The following is a 16,649-nucleotide window of genomic DNA, read 5'->3' as shown; positions in this document are numbered from 1 at the left end:
TTCATAGATAAGCACTGACCTTTCTGACCCCAGAATCCTGCGTTTTAAGTGCCCAGAGAGTCTACAAACAGCTGACCTTCATGTCACCTCTTCCTGCTCCCTCATCTCCCCCAGCCCCTCCCCCCTCCATAAGGATAGAATGGAGAGAGCAGAGCCCGTCTTCACTGGCTTCTCTGTAATGAAGACGTGTTTGCCTGATAATGCACAGATAAGAAGTCGGGGAGGCTGGGAGGTTGCGTCTTGAGTACAGAAGGAGGCTTTTTTTGGTGATAAAACCTATTACAGAGTTTCTTAAAAGCGCTTATACTACTGATTTCTGCAATAAAAAATAATGACAGTTACGCTTTAACCTCTTAAGGACATATGACGTACCCGTACGTCATATGTCCTCATTAGCACTTCAAAGCGGGGCCGCGCGTAGCCAGGGACCGCCGCTAATTAGCTAATCAGAGGCAACCTTTCCCTGGGGTCTAGTGGGGGAGATCGCTCCTCCGGGACGTTGTCCCGGAGGAGCGATCTCCCTGTCTGATGCCGGCCGGGGACTCATCCAAGATGGCTCCGTCCTCAGCTCGGCACTCGTTTGTTTCCGGCTGCAGCAGCCTAAAGCAAACGAGTGCCTATCTCATTGATCTTTGCTGTATATCTATACAGCAAAGATCTCAATGAGAGATCAAAGTATATATACTAGAAGTCCCCTAGGGGGTTTCTAATATATGTGTAAAACAAAAAACAGTGTTTATAGTAAAAAGCCCCCTCCCCTAATAAAAGTCTAAATAAATCACCCCCCTTTTCCCAGGTTTTAAATAAAAGTAAACAAATAAATAAATACATGTTTGGTATCGCCGCGTGCGTAATCGCCCGAACTATTAATTAATCACATTCCTGATCTCGCACAGTAAACAGCGTCAGCGCCAAAAAATTCCAAAGTGCAGAATTGCACATTTTTGGTCGCATCAATTCCAGAAAAAATTTTATAAAAAGCGATCAAAAAGTCTTATATGCGCAATCAAGGTACCGATAGAAAGAACACATCATGGCGCAAAAAATTACACCTGACACAGCCCCATAGACCCAAGAATAAAAGCGCTATAAGCCTGGGAATGGAGCGATTTTAAGGAACATATATTTGTTAACAATGGGTTGAATTTTTTTATAGGCCACCAGATACAATATAAGTTATACATGTTATATATAGTTTTAATCGTAACGACTTGAGGAACATGCATAACAAGTCAGTTTTACCCCAGGGCGAATGGCGTAAAAACACAGTTTCCCCAAATAAAAGAAATGTTTTTTTTTTTTCAATTTCACCACACATTGAATTTTTTTCTGGTTTCGTAGTGTACCAAATGCAAAAATTCAGCCTGTCATTGCAAAGTACAATTAGTGACGCAAAAAATAAGGGCTCATGTGGGTTTCTAGGTGGAAAAATGCAAGTGCTATGGCACAAGGAGGAAAAAACGAAAATGGGCCCCATCCTTAAAGGGTTAATAAACGTATTTGGTATCATTGTGTGCGTCATCGCCCAAACTATTAAATAACTGCATTCCTGATCTCGCACAGTAAACTGCGTAATCCCCCCAAAATTGCCAAAGTGCAAAATTGCGCATTTTTGGTCACTTCAAATTTGGAAAAATTGGAATAAAAAGTTATCAAAAAGTCGCATATACACATATATACGTTGCCTACCATTGTAATCATACATGTCAGAAACTATTTTTATGGTAAACGGAAAAATTAAGTCTGTCATTGCAAAGTAAAATTGGCTTGCTAAAAATTATAAGGGCTCATGTGGGTCTGTAGGCATAAAAATGTAAGTGCTATGACCTTTTAACCCCTTCAAGACAGAGCCCATTGATGTCTGGGTCAAATTAATACAATGTTCCTCCTCGCCTTCTAAAAGCCATAGCGCTTTTATTTTTCCACCTACAGGGCTGGTTGGGGTGTCATTTTTTGTGCCATGATCTTTAGTTTTTAGTAATATCATATTGGTGTAACATAAAAATTTTGATCGCTTTTTAATTTTTTTCTGACATATAATTAAAAGAAAAATCAGCAATCCTGTTTTTTTTTTTCTTTCTGTTGACCCTGTTCATCGTGTGGAAACAATGTTATATCTTAAAGGGGTATTCCCCCCAAAATAATTTTTGCATTAATACGTTGCCCACCCGTAGCTTTCCATCTTTCCAATACAAAGTTATAACGGATTCTGCACAGTTTTGCTGTTATCTAGGTGCCCCCAGCCCCACGGATTGCATAGAATCATCAGCTCTCAGTCCACTCCGGCACGCTCCCTGCTCCTGGCCCCGACTCTCCGAGACGGCATCATGTGTCCTGCATCTCTTCAATGGGCTGGGTTAGTGCTTCTAACCCAGCCAATCTGAAGTGATGAAGGACACTGACAGGGGATGGCTTCTGTAAGAGAGGGAGACAGTGATCAGTGCAGCTGTCACTGTCTCCCTTTCTAACAGCAGCCACCCCTGTCACCCACACCGTGTGGCCCCACCCCCTGACTGTGCCCCCTCACTCGTGTCGGCGCTTATTATTATTATTTTAATTATTATTATTATTATTATTATTATTATTATTATTATTATTATTATTATTTCTTTTTTTTGTGTGTCTTTTAGTGTACTTTGATGACAAAAGTAATGTTTATACCTGGAATTTCATCTCATTAATAAATACAAAAACATTTTCTATCATTGGCTATGTTCACACATAGTATTTCCGTCAGTCTTTTTTCAACCAAAACCAGGAGTAGGTCTGACAGGGCAAAATTATAATGGAAAGATTTGCACAGCTTCTGTGTTTTCAAGCCACTCATGGTTTTGGTTGACAAAAGACTGTGTGTGAACAGGGTTGCATCATTATAAAACCAGTGACGTTTTTTGATGTACTAAAAGTGCAAATCATTTGCCATGTGTTGATATGTAATATCTTTCATCATCAGGCAAGCATCATCTCTGATGTCTCTTACTCTGGAGAACAGCTACCTACGCTCACAGAAGTTCTCAGCTATTGCCAGGTAAAGAAGATAAGCCTGTACACATAAATACTGAGCTTATACTATACAGTAACTCTCTCCCTTTCACTGTTTTTACCTCTTCATCTCCCAGTTGAAACTAGAAGTTCTTGTGTCTGTGCTATCATACAGTACATAACCACACAGCTGTTATACAAGTCTTCTGATCATTTTAAAGCAGCTGTGTAACTAGAAAATTCCCTTCTAGATCAATTATCTTTTAATAATTATCAATTAAATCAGGGTAACCTCTGCTGTACAGAAAATTCCCACCCAGTGCCCATATAATGCCACCATATGCATAAAAACAACTGAATATAAAACTAGTCTATGGTACACATACTCTCTATATGAGCCCAAACTCTCATGTATAGTCATCACATATGCTCTCAATACATAAATGCTACTAATAATACAGCTGATCAATAAAGAGAGGGGGTTAAAAAGGCAGACCTATAGCTATTAACTGGTTGCTGTCCAGGCTCTTGTTTAGAAAGGGGTTATCATTAGGAAAATACAGTGGTACCCTAGTTTAAGAGTAACTTGAATTAAGAGTGTTGTGCAAGCAGAGCTAACAGTTTTTCAAAATTTTAACTTTGTTTAGGGGCACTGCTTTGGTTTAAAGCGACTCCGTACCCACAATCTGCCCCCCCCCCCCTTCCCCGAAACCACTTGTACCTTCAGATAGCTGCTTTAAATCCAAGATCTGTCCTTGGGTCCGTTCAGCAGGGGATGCAGTTATTGTCATAAAAATAACTTTTATTCTGGCAGCGCTTTGTCTAACGGCCGGGGCTTACATTTGTATATGCATTAGGCTGGCACAACCTCTCTGTCCTTCCTCCCCACCCTCCTCATCATTAGGAATACTCCAGGCAGATTGCTTCCTATTCCCCACCTGTGGCAGCCCGGCACATGGGCTGGATCATTAATACACCTGTGCAAAGCTCAAACGGCAGTAAATGTTCCTGGAGCATTCCTAATAATGAGGAGGGTGGGGAGGAAGGACGGAGAGGGTGTGCCAGCCTAATGTATATGTAAATGTAAGCCCCGGTCGTTAGACACAGCGCTGTAGGATTAAAAGTTGTTTTTAGGACAATAACTGCATCCCCTGCAGAACGGACCCCAGGACAGATCTTGGATTAAAAGCAGGTATCCAAAGGTACAAGTGGTTTGGGGGGAAAGTTTGTCGGTACAGAGTCGCTTTAAGAGCTCCCTGTACTGTGGGGGAGGGGTATGGTCTGCATAGCAGGTCTACAGCACTGTACTTTGGCCCAGGAAGTCTCCCTTACCTTCCATAGCAGATCTACTTCAGGCTGGGGCTTGCATCAGGGGACAGGATTTATAGCTCCCCGGACAGAGAGTGCTTCTATAATGTGCCCACATATGCTCTGCTCATTCCTTCATGCTTCCTGCAATCTCTGTCATCCCTTGTGTTTCCCATCCTCTCCATTCCTGCTATAATGTGTCTGCACTTACACTCAGCTACACACTCTGCTGCTATAATGTGCCTGCACTTACACTCAGCTATACACTCTGCTGCTATAACGTGCCTGCACTTACACTCAGCTATACACACTGCTGCTATAATGTGCCTGCACTTACACTCAACTAAACACACTGCTGTATATAAAAAATTCTGTCGCTGTCCTTCTGCACAGCTTTGTGATTCTCACTTCCTGATTGGTCCATGCTGAACACACACCCCTTCCCCATTGCTGTCATGTTACCACACAGGCCTCTGACAGCAGCCCTGCTTCTCTATTCTAGCCTGTTGTACTACACTACTGCATTATGGGGATCTGCAGTTCCATCCTGTATCTACAAACTGCTGCTGTTTTTTTTTCAGATTTATGCAGTTACTATACAATATAATCCACATGCTGATCGCTATACTGTACAGTAACTGATAATATAACATATTCAGCTGTTTCTCATTGTTTTATCTGTTCTACATGTTTGCAATAAAGTCATTATTTTGGGGGTGTGGAAGCAATTGTCTGCATATCATTGATTTCTTATGGGAAATTTTGCTTTGGTTTAAGAGTGTATTTGGATTACAAGCACGGTCCCAGAACGAATTATGCTCGTAATCCAAGGCACCACTTTGATCCATTTAAATTCTTTCAGATTTTATGTGTATCTGTGTTCCCTGTACTAGTCGTCTTGTCATATAAAAGCGTAAAGTATTAAAGGGGTTTTTCAGGCACAGCTGATCCAGCGGTCCCAGCTGAGTTCCTGTTGTGGCAGCTTCTGATCATGTTCCGCTTCCCCGCTCAGGATGTCATCAGAAGCTGCCAGATCTGGAGTGCAGTCAGGATCGGGGAAGCAAAGGGGGGTAAGAAAGTGTTTATTGCCCGAAAATGCCATTTAAACAAAGTATTAGCTACCATAATGGCAACTGATTACATTATTGCAACATTTTAGGCAATGTATGAAATGGTCCTCAAACTGGATAAGAAGATGGATATGCTCCAGAGGAAAGTATCTGAGATTCACCATGCCCGAATGAAGCCACATTTCAAGCCTGTGAGTCACATGCAGCTTTTCCTCAAGATTTTTCCTAAATTGCTTTTAGATTATATACTCTAACCATCTGCATGGTAAAGACACAGCCACACAGTAGCAATCCTGTTGACAAAAATATTGATAATTGATAATGGGGTAATAGCTTCTTATGCCTTCCAGTGGTGGGGTTCACATATATCACTTTGTGTTACATGCCACTTGAAAACAAAACTGTTACCATAGGAAACATTAGTATTACACAACGACCAGATATATGTGGAATGGTCTAACCTGTAGTAGCAGTTTTTCTAGTGCTGCAGGTTGTATGGCGGTCTTTTAGTACATTAGTACCTGTGTGCCTGGAGAGGTTCAAGTTGCACTATTCTATCATGTTTCACCATTTCTTAGTATTAAGGCTTCACTTCCTGGATAAAATGGTGATGTCACGACCCGACTCCCAGAGCTGTGCGGGCTGTGGCTGCTGGAGAGGATGATGGCAGGGGGACTCTGAGGGACACTGAGCACTGGATAGACACTGAGCCATCGTCTGCCATCATCCTCTCCAGCAGCCACAGCCCGCACAGCTCTGGGAGTCGGTCGTGACATCACCATGTTATCCAGGAAGTGAAGCCTTGATGCAGTAGTAAGTGCAGGGAAAAAAGCACTTTATAAGCATTTTCCGTAATAAGTGTATATTGGGGATTTGTATAACTTTTTGGGGGCAATACAATACTTTAATAAATTTCGCCAGACTTCTCCTTTAAAGGGGTAGTGCGGCGCTAAGAAATTATTCACAGAATAACACACATTACAAAGTTATACAACTTTGTAATGTATGTTATGTCTGTGAATCGCCCCCTTCCCTGTGTCCCCCCACCCCCGCACGTGTACCCGGAAGTGTTGGTGCATTATACATTACCTGATCCGTGTCGCGCCCGTCCGCCATCTTGTGCTGCAACGAGCACAGTTATGCTCAGCCAATCGCGGCTGAGCATCTGATGACGCGGCAGGGGGCGGGCGGCACTCGGGAAGATCGGAGAGCTTCGGCCGGCCGAAGATGACGTTGCGGCACAAGAGGGCGGACGGGCGCGACACGGATCTGGTAACGTATAATGCACCAACACTTCCGGGTACACGTGTGGGGGTGGGGGAACACGGGGAAGGGGGCGATTCACAGACATAACATACATTACAAAGTTGTATAACTTTGTAATGTGTGTTATTCTGTAAATAATTTCTTAGCGTCGCACTACCCCTTTAAGACCTACTTTCTTTGCCATGAACCTGAAAGATCCGAGCTGCGGGGGCATTTAATGCTCTGTGTGTTTTCCCTTTGTCGCTCTGTCCCTGGCATTGCTGTGCAAGCTGTGATTTCCTATACTACCTGCTCTAACCACATTCCAGTCTCCACATATAGGCGAGCAGTAAGCCATTGTTTCTTACAAAGACACATACAGTAAGTTCTGCTCAGGAGCTGTTTACTGAAAATTTTTAGAATGGTTGAGATTATTTGTAAATTGGTTCATTTTAATGCAGCGAGGCGAAGAAAAAAAATGGTTGCAAAAGTGAACATATCCTTTTAATAAACATTTTTAACATTATTAAAAATTTTTGTTTGTCTGTCCAGAGGCCAGTTAACTTTCAACCTAGAGCTACCCAGCCTCTACCCCAGGGTCATACAAGGTTACGGAAACTAAACCAAAGAATACCAGGCTCACTGATGCTTCAGCCGCCAAGAAACCCTCTAAGCCATCCACGAAAGCCTAAAGAAGAGATAGAGCTTCACCATCAGAGCAGCCTAAAATTTGAATCTGTTCCAATATCGCTTTCAGTAGAACAGAGTCTGCACAGATCAAGTCCACCACTGCCCACCATTGTATCTACCCATTCTTTACAGTCACTCATTACAGTATCAGACGAAGATAACAGAGAATTAAGAATCGAAACCTTGCCGGAAAGTACTTGTTCTTCTCCCCCAGTCATCACTGCACCTCACGCAACTTCATCAGTGGGTCAAAAAAAGGCAATGGCAGAGATTGAGCCAGTGTTAGTGCCGTGCATGTCTGTGCAAAAAAATATTATCAGTGAAGAACTACCATCCTCTTCAGTTCAGATGATTCCAATATATGGTGAGTTATGTGTATGGAAACCCCCCACCCCAACATCAATACTAAATGACTGTTATGGTAGTATCTAAGATCATTATTTCTAATCTGTACCTGCTGTTTTATCCAAACTCCGCTTTAGCCTTAACAGTTCAGTACCTTGTCTAACTTCTTCCATCATGATCTCATTCATTTTTATAGGTGGAAAAAAAGTTGAAAACCTGGCCAAGATTATTGAAGCCAAGGCCCCCTTATTCCTTTAGCAGACGTATTGGGGCTGACGCACACAGGGTGCCATAGAGGTACATAGGGTCTCTACTGTACCTTCTATTCCTGTATGCATTAAACAGAAAAAAAGTGTTAGGTTCCCTTTTTTATACGCAGCTATTCTCCCCGTAAGTAAATGTGCTAGGTGAGTATACCTGCGTACATATAGCACCTGATGTGCCCTCAACCCCCTGGCATTAGTACATTGCCTTACATCCTGTCTGTGCATCTGTGACATTTTGTCAGAGATTTACCAGATGCAGAACTGCCATAAAGTCAAATGATTTTGCTCAAACTACATGCCCCTGGGCAGGCAGGGGTGCTATATGGCACAAAGAGAGCATGGGTGACACTTTAAACTAGCATATTGATATGCTTGTCTTTGACACTTCCCTCCATATGCCATTTCTTTGGCAGTTATGGCTTTTTGTGCTTATTATTTAGTACATAAATATAAAAGCCTCAAAAGCATTTAATAGAATGTTACACGGAATCTTATCAGAGGCAGAGGTCTGGTCTAGAGATGAGTGAACCTCGAGCTTATAAGGATTAGAGGGAGCCTGTGAAGAAAGACAAGACAGAGCTGCCAGGCTTTGCCCAATCTTTAGCTCCTTCCTGAAAATGAGGGGCCATCACCAGAGGTCACCCAGGACAGTGTGAAGCTCAGCTCAGTGCTTTTTAGGGTCCAGTTTTGGTCCTTCTGCCACTTTGGAGAGAATGTATCATTTAGTCTAATAATTGCAATTGTTTTGTTTGTTCAAACATGAATTTTACCTTAGCAGGAAGTGGGGAAGGTTGCAAAACCATTTTTGCTCAAATAATGAATGCACTGCACAAGCTTGAAAACTGCAATGGTGCATAATGAAAAAAAAAATGGCACACATGCTACCAAAATAAATACAATGGAAAAACAGGCTCAAATAGAGAGAAAAAAAAAATTACAAATCCCCCCCTCTCTCCCTCCCCCACAAAGCCCCTGTCTACTTATGTTCACCTACCACATCCCTTCACAGAGCTCTCTCACTTTAATATCCCCTATGTGCCTTTCCATAAGGAGCCCCCTCAACACCTCCTGTCCCTCCACCCCACAGAATGCCTGTCGCCTTATGGTTTTCTCATCCACCCTACAAACATCCTGCAAGTCCATGCATTCCCCCCACCACCACCCATTACCAGCTACAGTTCTGCTGGCCCTACACAGATCCCCTACCAATCTGTGCACCTCTGCCCTCTCCAAAGAGCTTTAACACCCTTTCTCCTCCCACTGCTAGCCTGTTGTTCAATTGCAAAAAAATGCAAGTTAAATATAAAAAAGAAACATTTATGGCTGTTGGCTTAAAAGTGTTATTATGGTTACTTGCAATAGAACAATATATGTCCGACCAAAAAAAAAAGTTGTGCACCCCTGGGCTAGGGCTTTTGGTATGATCTTCTTTTTGTTTCTTGGTGCTTTTTTTTTTTTTTTAATCATTGACAGGAAACTTTTTCATAATTTTCATGCTGTCTGAAGTCTGAACCACAACTCATTGGGGCAGTTCTCGGTGCGACTTGTGGTTTAGGCACCATGAAAGGGATGACAGGTTCCTTTTAATAATGATGTAAAAAATGGATATATAGTAACTCATTACCATGGCCTATTGGCAGACGCAGTCACCTGATATTTTGTTTGCATGGTTAACATCATTACTAGAGATGAGTGAATGTCAAGCAAGCTCGGGTCCGTCCACACCCAGGTGTGTGACTTTGATTACTGGTGGCTGTATCTATGTTTTCCAGGCAGCATTGAGGCTGCATCCAACTTCTTCAGTCACTGGTAATCACATCATGCTGCACACTCTTATTCTGTCTTGTGCTGCAAACTGAGCAATGAAATAATTATTCTACATATGTCCCAGAGTATCATTATCCCCTTCTTACAGTCCTAGATCAGGCTATAAAAAATGCTACTAACTGGCAGACATTGGGAAGTTTTTCTTTTAAAATTTTAGCGTTCATTTCTAGGTTTAATGTCCTTTTAACCCCTTAGCGTCCCATGACGTATCTGGTACGTCATGGTGACACTGGGGGAGTTTAGAGCGGGACCCCGCTCTAAACGCGCCGCACCCAGCTGCAATCTGCAGCCGGGGAGCAACTCTATTAGCCGGCATGGGTCCCGTTGCCGCGCCGGCTAATTAAGCACTTCAATGCAGCTGTCAAACATAACAGCTGCATTGAAGTGCTTTACACTTCACATCCCTGGTGTCTAGTGGGACAGATCCGCCCCCCCCCGCCCCCCCCTGCGATGTGATCACTGGTGGGAGATCCGTTCTTCTGGCCGGGCCGGGACTCAGCGTCGCAATCACGCTGATCCCGGCTCCGCGATAGATTGCTGTGGCCTGCAGCATGCCACAGCAATCTATCACAGATCTAATGGATCTTTGCTGTGTATATACACAGCATTGATCTCTATGAGAGATCATTGCTGTGTATATGCAAGTCCCCCAGGGGGACTATCAGTTACAGTAAAAAAAAAAAAAGTAAAAATGTTTTTGTTTTTTTTATAATAAAAAAAATCCCCTCCCCTATTAAAAGTTTAAATCACCCCCCTTTTCCTATTTTATAAATATAAATACATAAATAAACAAATAAACAGGTTTGTAATCGCCGCACACGTAATTGACCAAGCTATTAATTAATCACATTCCTGATCTCGCACGGTAAACGGCGTCAGCGCAAAAAAAGTCCAAAGTGCAAAATTGCGCATTTTTGGTTGCATCAAATCCAGAAAAAATGTAATAAGTGATCAAAAAGTCGTATATGCACAATCAAGGTACCGATAGAAAGTAAACATCATGGCGCAAAAAATGACACCTGACACAGCCCCATAGACCCAAGAATAAAAGCGTTATAAGCCTGGGAATGGAGCGGTTTTAAGGAACATATATTTGTTAACAATGGTTTGAATTTTTTTAAAGTTCAACAGAATAATTACGCACTTTGAAATGCTTATGTGCACCCTCCACACCTCCGGACACCACCAGTCCGGTAAACACAGTAATATATACAAAAAATGTGAATTTTTTAAAAGCCATCACATAATATAAAAGTTATACATGTTATATATCGTTTTAATCGTAACGACTTGAGGAACATGCATGACGAGTCAGTTTTAGCATAGGGCGAACGGCGTCAATGCAAAACTCCCCGAAATCGAAACATTCCTTTTTTTTTTTCAATTTGGTTTCGCAAAAAATAAGCGCTCATTTGGGTCTCTCTGTGACAAAATGCAAGCGCTATGGACTTTTAAACTTAAAATGGAAAAAGCAAAAGTGCAAAAACGAAAATTGGCTTTTACCTTAAGGGGTTAAAGATGTCTTAAAGTGTCACTGTCATTTTTTTATTTTTTTTGCAGAAATCAATAGTACAGGTGATTGTAAGAAACTTTGTAATTAGGTTTATTAGCTGAAAAATGCATTTTCATCATGAAAAAGCAGTTTGAAGCTCTCCCCCCTTTCTTCATGGTTCTCTTATGGAGCGGGGAGGGGTGGGGTTGAGGGAGATAAGGCACCAAAACAGGACAACAAAGAGTTAATTTACAGCTACATCACTCTCCTCTGCAGTCAGCACTGACCTCGGAATACCGTCTTTCACACAGGTCCCACTGTGTAATCCTTTGTTCTCTGCTGGCGACTGATCCCCCCCCCCCTTCCATAGGTTACACAGGGCTCGTCTGATGTAAAAGAGTAAAGATTTCCTGATAATGAGCAGTAAATAAGAGAGAGGAGGGAGGGGAGGGATGTGTGGAAAGTCTTTCTGAATGCAGATAATGGCATATTTGCCTAATAAACCCAATTACAAAGTTTCTTAAAATCACCTGTACTATTGATTTCTGGGGAAAAAAAATACAACAGGGACACTTTAAGCTCCTAAACCACCTCAAAACCGCTCATCTCTAGTAATTACTTGTAAGGACCTTTTGTACAGAAGGCCTTTTAAAACTGTAAATATGGTGTTATTTTATCTTAATATATTGGCTTATGTGCTTACTGTATAATACTTCCTGAATGTATTTCAATTGCTTTTATTATCAGAATTTCTTGGAGATCCAAGTAGAAATATTAAAGTCCCAGGCAGCTTCTTGATGAAAGCGCGGCAGAAGTCACAGCCAAAGTATGCGGCCCGTTACTTGGTTCGCGCCTTGTTCACTAAAGAGGAATTGTTGAGCAGCGCTACTGGAAAAAGTGTGCAAGGATTGATGGCCCTTGATGCCCACAAGGTTGCAGCAATAAGAGGTAATGGAGACCAGTCATTTATTACTGATTTAACAGGATAGCACAATGGTAGATACTAGTGACAGCCTGTTTAGATTCCAGATTGGTAATAACCAGTTGAAAAATGTTTTTTATGTCATGGCTAAACTGCCCGATGAGTAAAGTAAATGAGCACCGATCTGCTAAATCGTCGCTTGTTTACTGCGCCTTTTGCACAGCTTAATATATAATAAAATACACACATACCTCTCCACCCTCCCTGGTGTCTTCCTGGCTACTGCCTGCAGCCACCGGGAGAACTTTATAGCCGTTCTTAGAAGTGACAGGCTGCTCAGCCAATCACTGTTCACGATGGTTCCATCTTGGCCAGTGTTTGGCTGAGCGGCCTGTCACTTCAGAGAAAGCATTAGGGAGCATGGACAGGTGTGTATATATATACTTGCTGATGATTTGTCCAATGGGTAGACTGTAAAGTAAGAAAAGGAGAGGCCCCAGGACTGATCCCTGAGGAACCCCGACTGTAAGGGGAAGAGAAGGTGGAATCAGCAAATGAAACGCTTTAACCACTCCTGGCTTTGTTTTATAGAATTTCTAGCATCTGTCTTTCCTGAATGTGATCTTGGAGAATATGGAAAAGACTGGAAGACCTGTACCACAAATGTTAATGCAATGATCAGATGCTTACATTTGGAAACAAAGAAAAGTCTGGTAAGTGTTCCTTCATTTTACTTATTCTACTGGGTGTAATACCTGTTTCATCATCATACCTACCTTTCCAGTCAGCCTTATTTCTGTTTTTGCTTCCATTATTTTATGGTTTACTGCCGAAGCAATATAATACAAGGAATGACGTATAAGAGTTATAAAAAAAAGTTTAGCTGACAGGGAAGTGTATAATAATGGTACCTCCAGTCCCCCAATCCCCAGCGGTGCCCTGGTCGCTGTAGTGACCCCCCCCCCCCCCCCCCCCAATGCCTGGTAGCTGTAGTGACCCCCCCCCCCAATCCTCAGTGGTGCCCTGGTAGCTGCAGTTACCGCAGCAGGTAGCGTGATGAAACGACTTCGTCGTACACATCCCGACAGAGAAAAAAGACTTGCGCCACCCTGGGTTACAGGAGCTGGCAGGCGCCGCACTCAGTTACAGAGTGCATGGCAATGACAAACACAGGAGAGCGTGGCGGGCCTCATTTGGAGGTCTTGCAGACTGAAGTTTCCCCACCTCTGCCATAAAGAGATAATAGAGTCATAAAATATCCAATGGACAAATAAAGACCCTTTTAAATGGAGTGATAGGCTGCAGATAACAGGCAGCGATCTTGGTGATCAGCGCTCATTTGCGGAGCCCTTACAAGGTTCCATCAATCATGTGGCCTTTAAAATTCATCATTGTCGGGCACAGAACATGTTGAGGACATGAAATGTTGGGGACCCTTTAAAAGATCATCTGCTAACATATTGATGCCAGATATCACAGGACACCTATGTCTTAAAGAGATTTTCGAGGATAAAAACAATTTAAAGCTGATCCACAGAACAGGCTATGAATAGTTGATGAGTGGGCCGCTGACAACTGGCTCCCCTGCCGAATAGCTGATTGAAGTTATTAGGGGCTGAGGCTGCTGCTACACAGGGAACAGAGCCAACTGCTTCTGGCTCCATTCTCACTGATCTGCGGGGAAGCTGGGTGTCCGCATCCCGCCGATCAACTATTAATGGACTGTGCTGTGCATTGGCTATCAATCACTTCACTCTTAGCAAGCCCTTTAACAGCTGATTAGATACCTACCCAATATTAAAGAGGACCTGTCACCCCTGGTGACGGGGTGACAGGCTCCTGACCCCCCGTTAGAGCCCCCTATACTCACGTGGTCTCGCTTCTGGAGATGGTCGGGTCACGGAGATATCGGCGCCCGAAGCCCGGCGCGCGGCCTCCTCAAATGAGTCCAACACTCATAGAGAATGACAGGAGAGTCCAGCGCTCCGTCATTCTCTAAAAGCGTTGGACTCCTCTGAGAAGCGCGCGCCGGGCTGCAGCGGCTGAGATCTCCGTGACCCGATCATCTCTAGAAGCGGGACCCGGTGGGGTCACGTGAGTATAGGGGGCTCTAACGGGGGGTCGGGAGCCTGTCACCCTGGCATGGGGGGTGACAGGTTCCCTTTAAGCAGCTGGTTTTATTGTCATGGCTGACTGGTGTCATTATCTGATGTTGAGAGTCCTAGTTTAGGTGAAAGGAAAGTAAAATGACCTAACAGTAACTATTTCTGTTTTCCTGAAGGGCAATGTCTATCCTAAAGCTGTTTCTCAAGTTCCCAATGATTCAATTTGCCTGGATTCTGATGATCCGATGGACGAGGACAACGAGGTGGAAGTTCCAGATGACGTCCAGGATGTCAAACAAACCAACACTCAACCTGTTAATCCTGTAAACAAACAAACGGATAACAAGGCATCTAAACCTCAGAAAACTGGAATGTCTTCCAAACAGAAAGCCTCAGACCCTATAGGTAATGCCTCTGGCTAGACTGTGTTTTAGTGTGTTGGATGTCTGAACTAGAGATGAGCGAATCTACAGTAGAAGTGAAGTGCTTTGTCCCTATCTGAATTCCGTTTACCCGGGCTTTGAAGTCTGCTCAGCTCCATGCCACACCTCCCCAGGTGCTGGGAAAAGATGGATCCAGTCCTGGGAAACTGGGAGAGAAGTTACTGCAGACCTTACTGCATTTCTCCGTAACCAAAATTTTATTTTTTTCCCCTTTCTATAGAAAGTTTTGGTGAACCCTGGAGAGATGTGCAGTTACCATTCTCGGTTATATATATTGGCAAAGGAAAGTCTCGCCCAGAACTCTCTGCTAGGTATTTGATAAGGCATCTCTTTTCGGAGGAAGTTCTTGTAAAGAGTAATGTGTATGGAAACATAGAGCGTGGTGTTCTTCCATTAGACTCCAACAGGATTGCTGCTTTAAGAGGTATGCTATTGCCTAGGCTTTCCAAAAACTTCTATATATTTAGTTTTGAACACCAGTTTACAGTTTCTGTATAGAATTTTATATAGAGAAATTTTATATCGAATTAATTAATCATAACAAGTTTTATGGATTAAAAGTCCCATCATTCATTGCTGAATTGGGGTTTGCACAAAGAATGCTCTTCATCCTGGGACATATCAGATTTGATGTTTATCCATAAAAGAAAAAAATACACAATACCGTTGACGGACACTGCTCTTTCAACTGCAACGTCACAGCCCAGCTGAGCGATTGCTCGTTCAGCAAGTCAGTGACTGGGGCAATCACTCAGCCAGACCGTATTGTTGCAGCTCAAAGAGCTGCAGGACACCGGCGGCTGTCATTGGCACCCCGGGAGCAGCACTACATGGCACAAGGATAAGTAATAATTTGCTGCTTATTTTAGCTTAGTCCTGAAAGGGTAAAAGCTAGAGATTCTTATTGAAAAGAACTTGTTCACTTAGAAACTTGAGCCCAGCCCTATAGTTGCCACTTGGCAGTAGGATGTGGTAGAGAATTTCAAGCTCATACCTGGGGATGGAAGTGACAGGGCAAAGGAAATTATAGGGCATCTCTGGACATAAAAATATGGAGTGGTGGCACTTTAAATTTTTAAAAAAAAGCAATAGTCCCTCAGCCCATTCCCCTCACAGCGTTCTGACGTCTCCTAATACTGATAACATATCATTTGTGCAGGAAGTTCACACTTATTCAGTCACTGAGAGATGTTTGAATGAAACCTGCAAGGGGATTGGGGCAGGTTAGTATGCAGCCCTTTTTAATTTTTTAAAATGCCTCCACTCCATTTGAAGAACAATTCTTATGCCTGGAAGACCCCTTTAATTTAATAACTGGAGATCTCATGAAAGCGTAATCATGGGGCTGAAGGGAGAAGCAGGAAGAAAAGGTTTCATAGCAAGCTTTTCACTTTGCATCGGAGGTAAGAGCTGGAGCTGTACAGTAATACAAGTAGCATACCTTGCAGAATAGTACTCACTTTTTTTTTTTTTTAATTTCTTTAGACTTTCTACAGCAGAATTACCCTGTGTTTGATCTGAAGGAAAATGGTCAAGATTGGAAAGCATGCGTGGCCGCGATAAATAGTACCATCCGAAGCCTGCGTCATGATCAAAAAAAGGCAACCATGCATTCTCGTATAAAGATGAATCAGACGCGTTGACAGCCTGGAGTAGCCATGTAATGTTAGCGCTGTCCACCATGATTTGTTTCCTGTCCATAAATTTCTGGTGGGTGCCCAGATGTGCCTTTGTCTACTGAAATTTTTTTTTCTACTGACACGTTTTTACTGACTACTTTTAAATACAGCCCAATACAAAAATACAGAGATTTTGTGATAGTTATCGGGGTTATAAGGTTAGGCATTATGTTATACTGTAATATTTTGTGTTTGGTTTAGTGGACACCATCGCTTCACCTATTCATAACCACTTTTTGTAGCTAGATATCTTTTTAAAATTCTTGAGGTATGGG

At 42.7% G+C, this 16,649-nt stretch overlaps 1 protein-coding gene across 3 annotated transcripts in view; it reads left to right on the top strand.

Moving 5' to 3' along the window:
* The window catches only part of BEND2 (BEN domain containing 2), a 37,616-nt gene that overhangs the window by 20,644 nt on the left and 323 nt on the right, over window positions 1-16,649 (top strand). For all 3 annotated transcript variants that reach the window (XM_069972506.1, XM_069972505.1, XM_069972504.1), the window contains exons 4-11: window positions 2,954-3,028; window positions 5,450-5,551; window positions 7,158-7,659; window positions 11,973-12,173; window positions 12,739-12,860; window positions 14,429-14,657; window positions 14,916-15,119; window positions 16,181-16,649. The exon at window positions 16,181-16,649 is cut by the window's right edge and continues 323 nt beyond it. In XM_069972506.1, the coding sequence (XP_069828607.1) occupies window positions 2,954-3,028; window positions 5,450-5,551; window positions 7,158-7,659; window positions 11,973-12,173; window positions 12,739-12,860; window positions 14,429-14,657; window positions 14,916-15,119; window positions 16,181-16,338 (1,593 nt within the window). In that variant the 3' untranslated portion in view covers window positions 16,339-16,649. The remainder of the gene's footprint in view (window positions 1-2,953; window positions 3,029-5,449; window positions 5,552-7,157; window positions 7,660-11,972; window positions 12,174-12,738; window positions 12,861-14,428; window positions 14,658-14,915; window positions 15,120-16,180) is intronic.

This window comes from Dendropsophus ebraccatus, chromosome 5 (genome assembly GCF_027789765.1).
Source record: "Dendropsophus ebraccatus isolate aDenEbr1 chromosome 5, aDenEbr1.pat, whole genome shotgun sequence".
NCBI classification, from domain to species: Eukaryota; Metazoa; Chordata; class Amphibia; order Anura; family Hylidae; genus Dendropsophus; species Dendropsophus ebraccatus.
The sequence above is the reverse complement of the archived record's forward strand: the minus strand, read 5'-3'. Positions and strand labels throughout refer to the sequence as shown.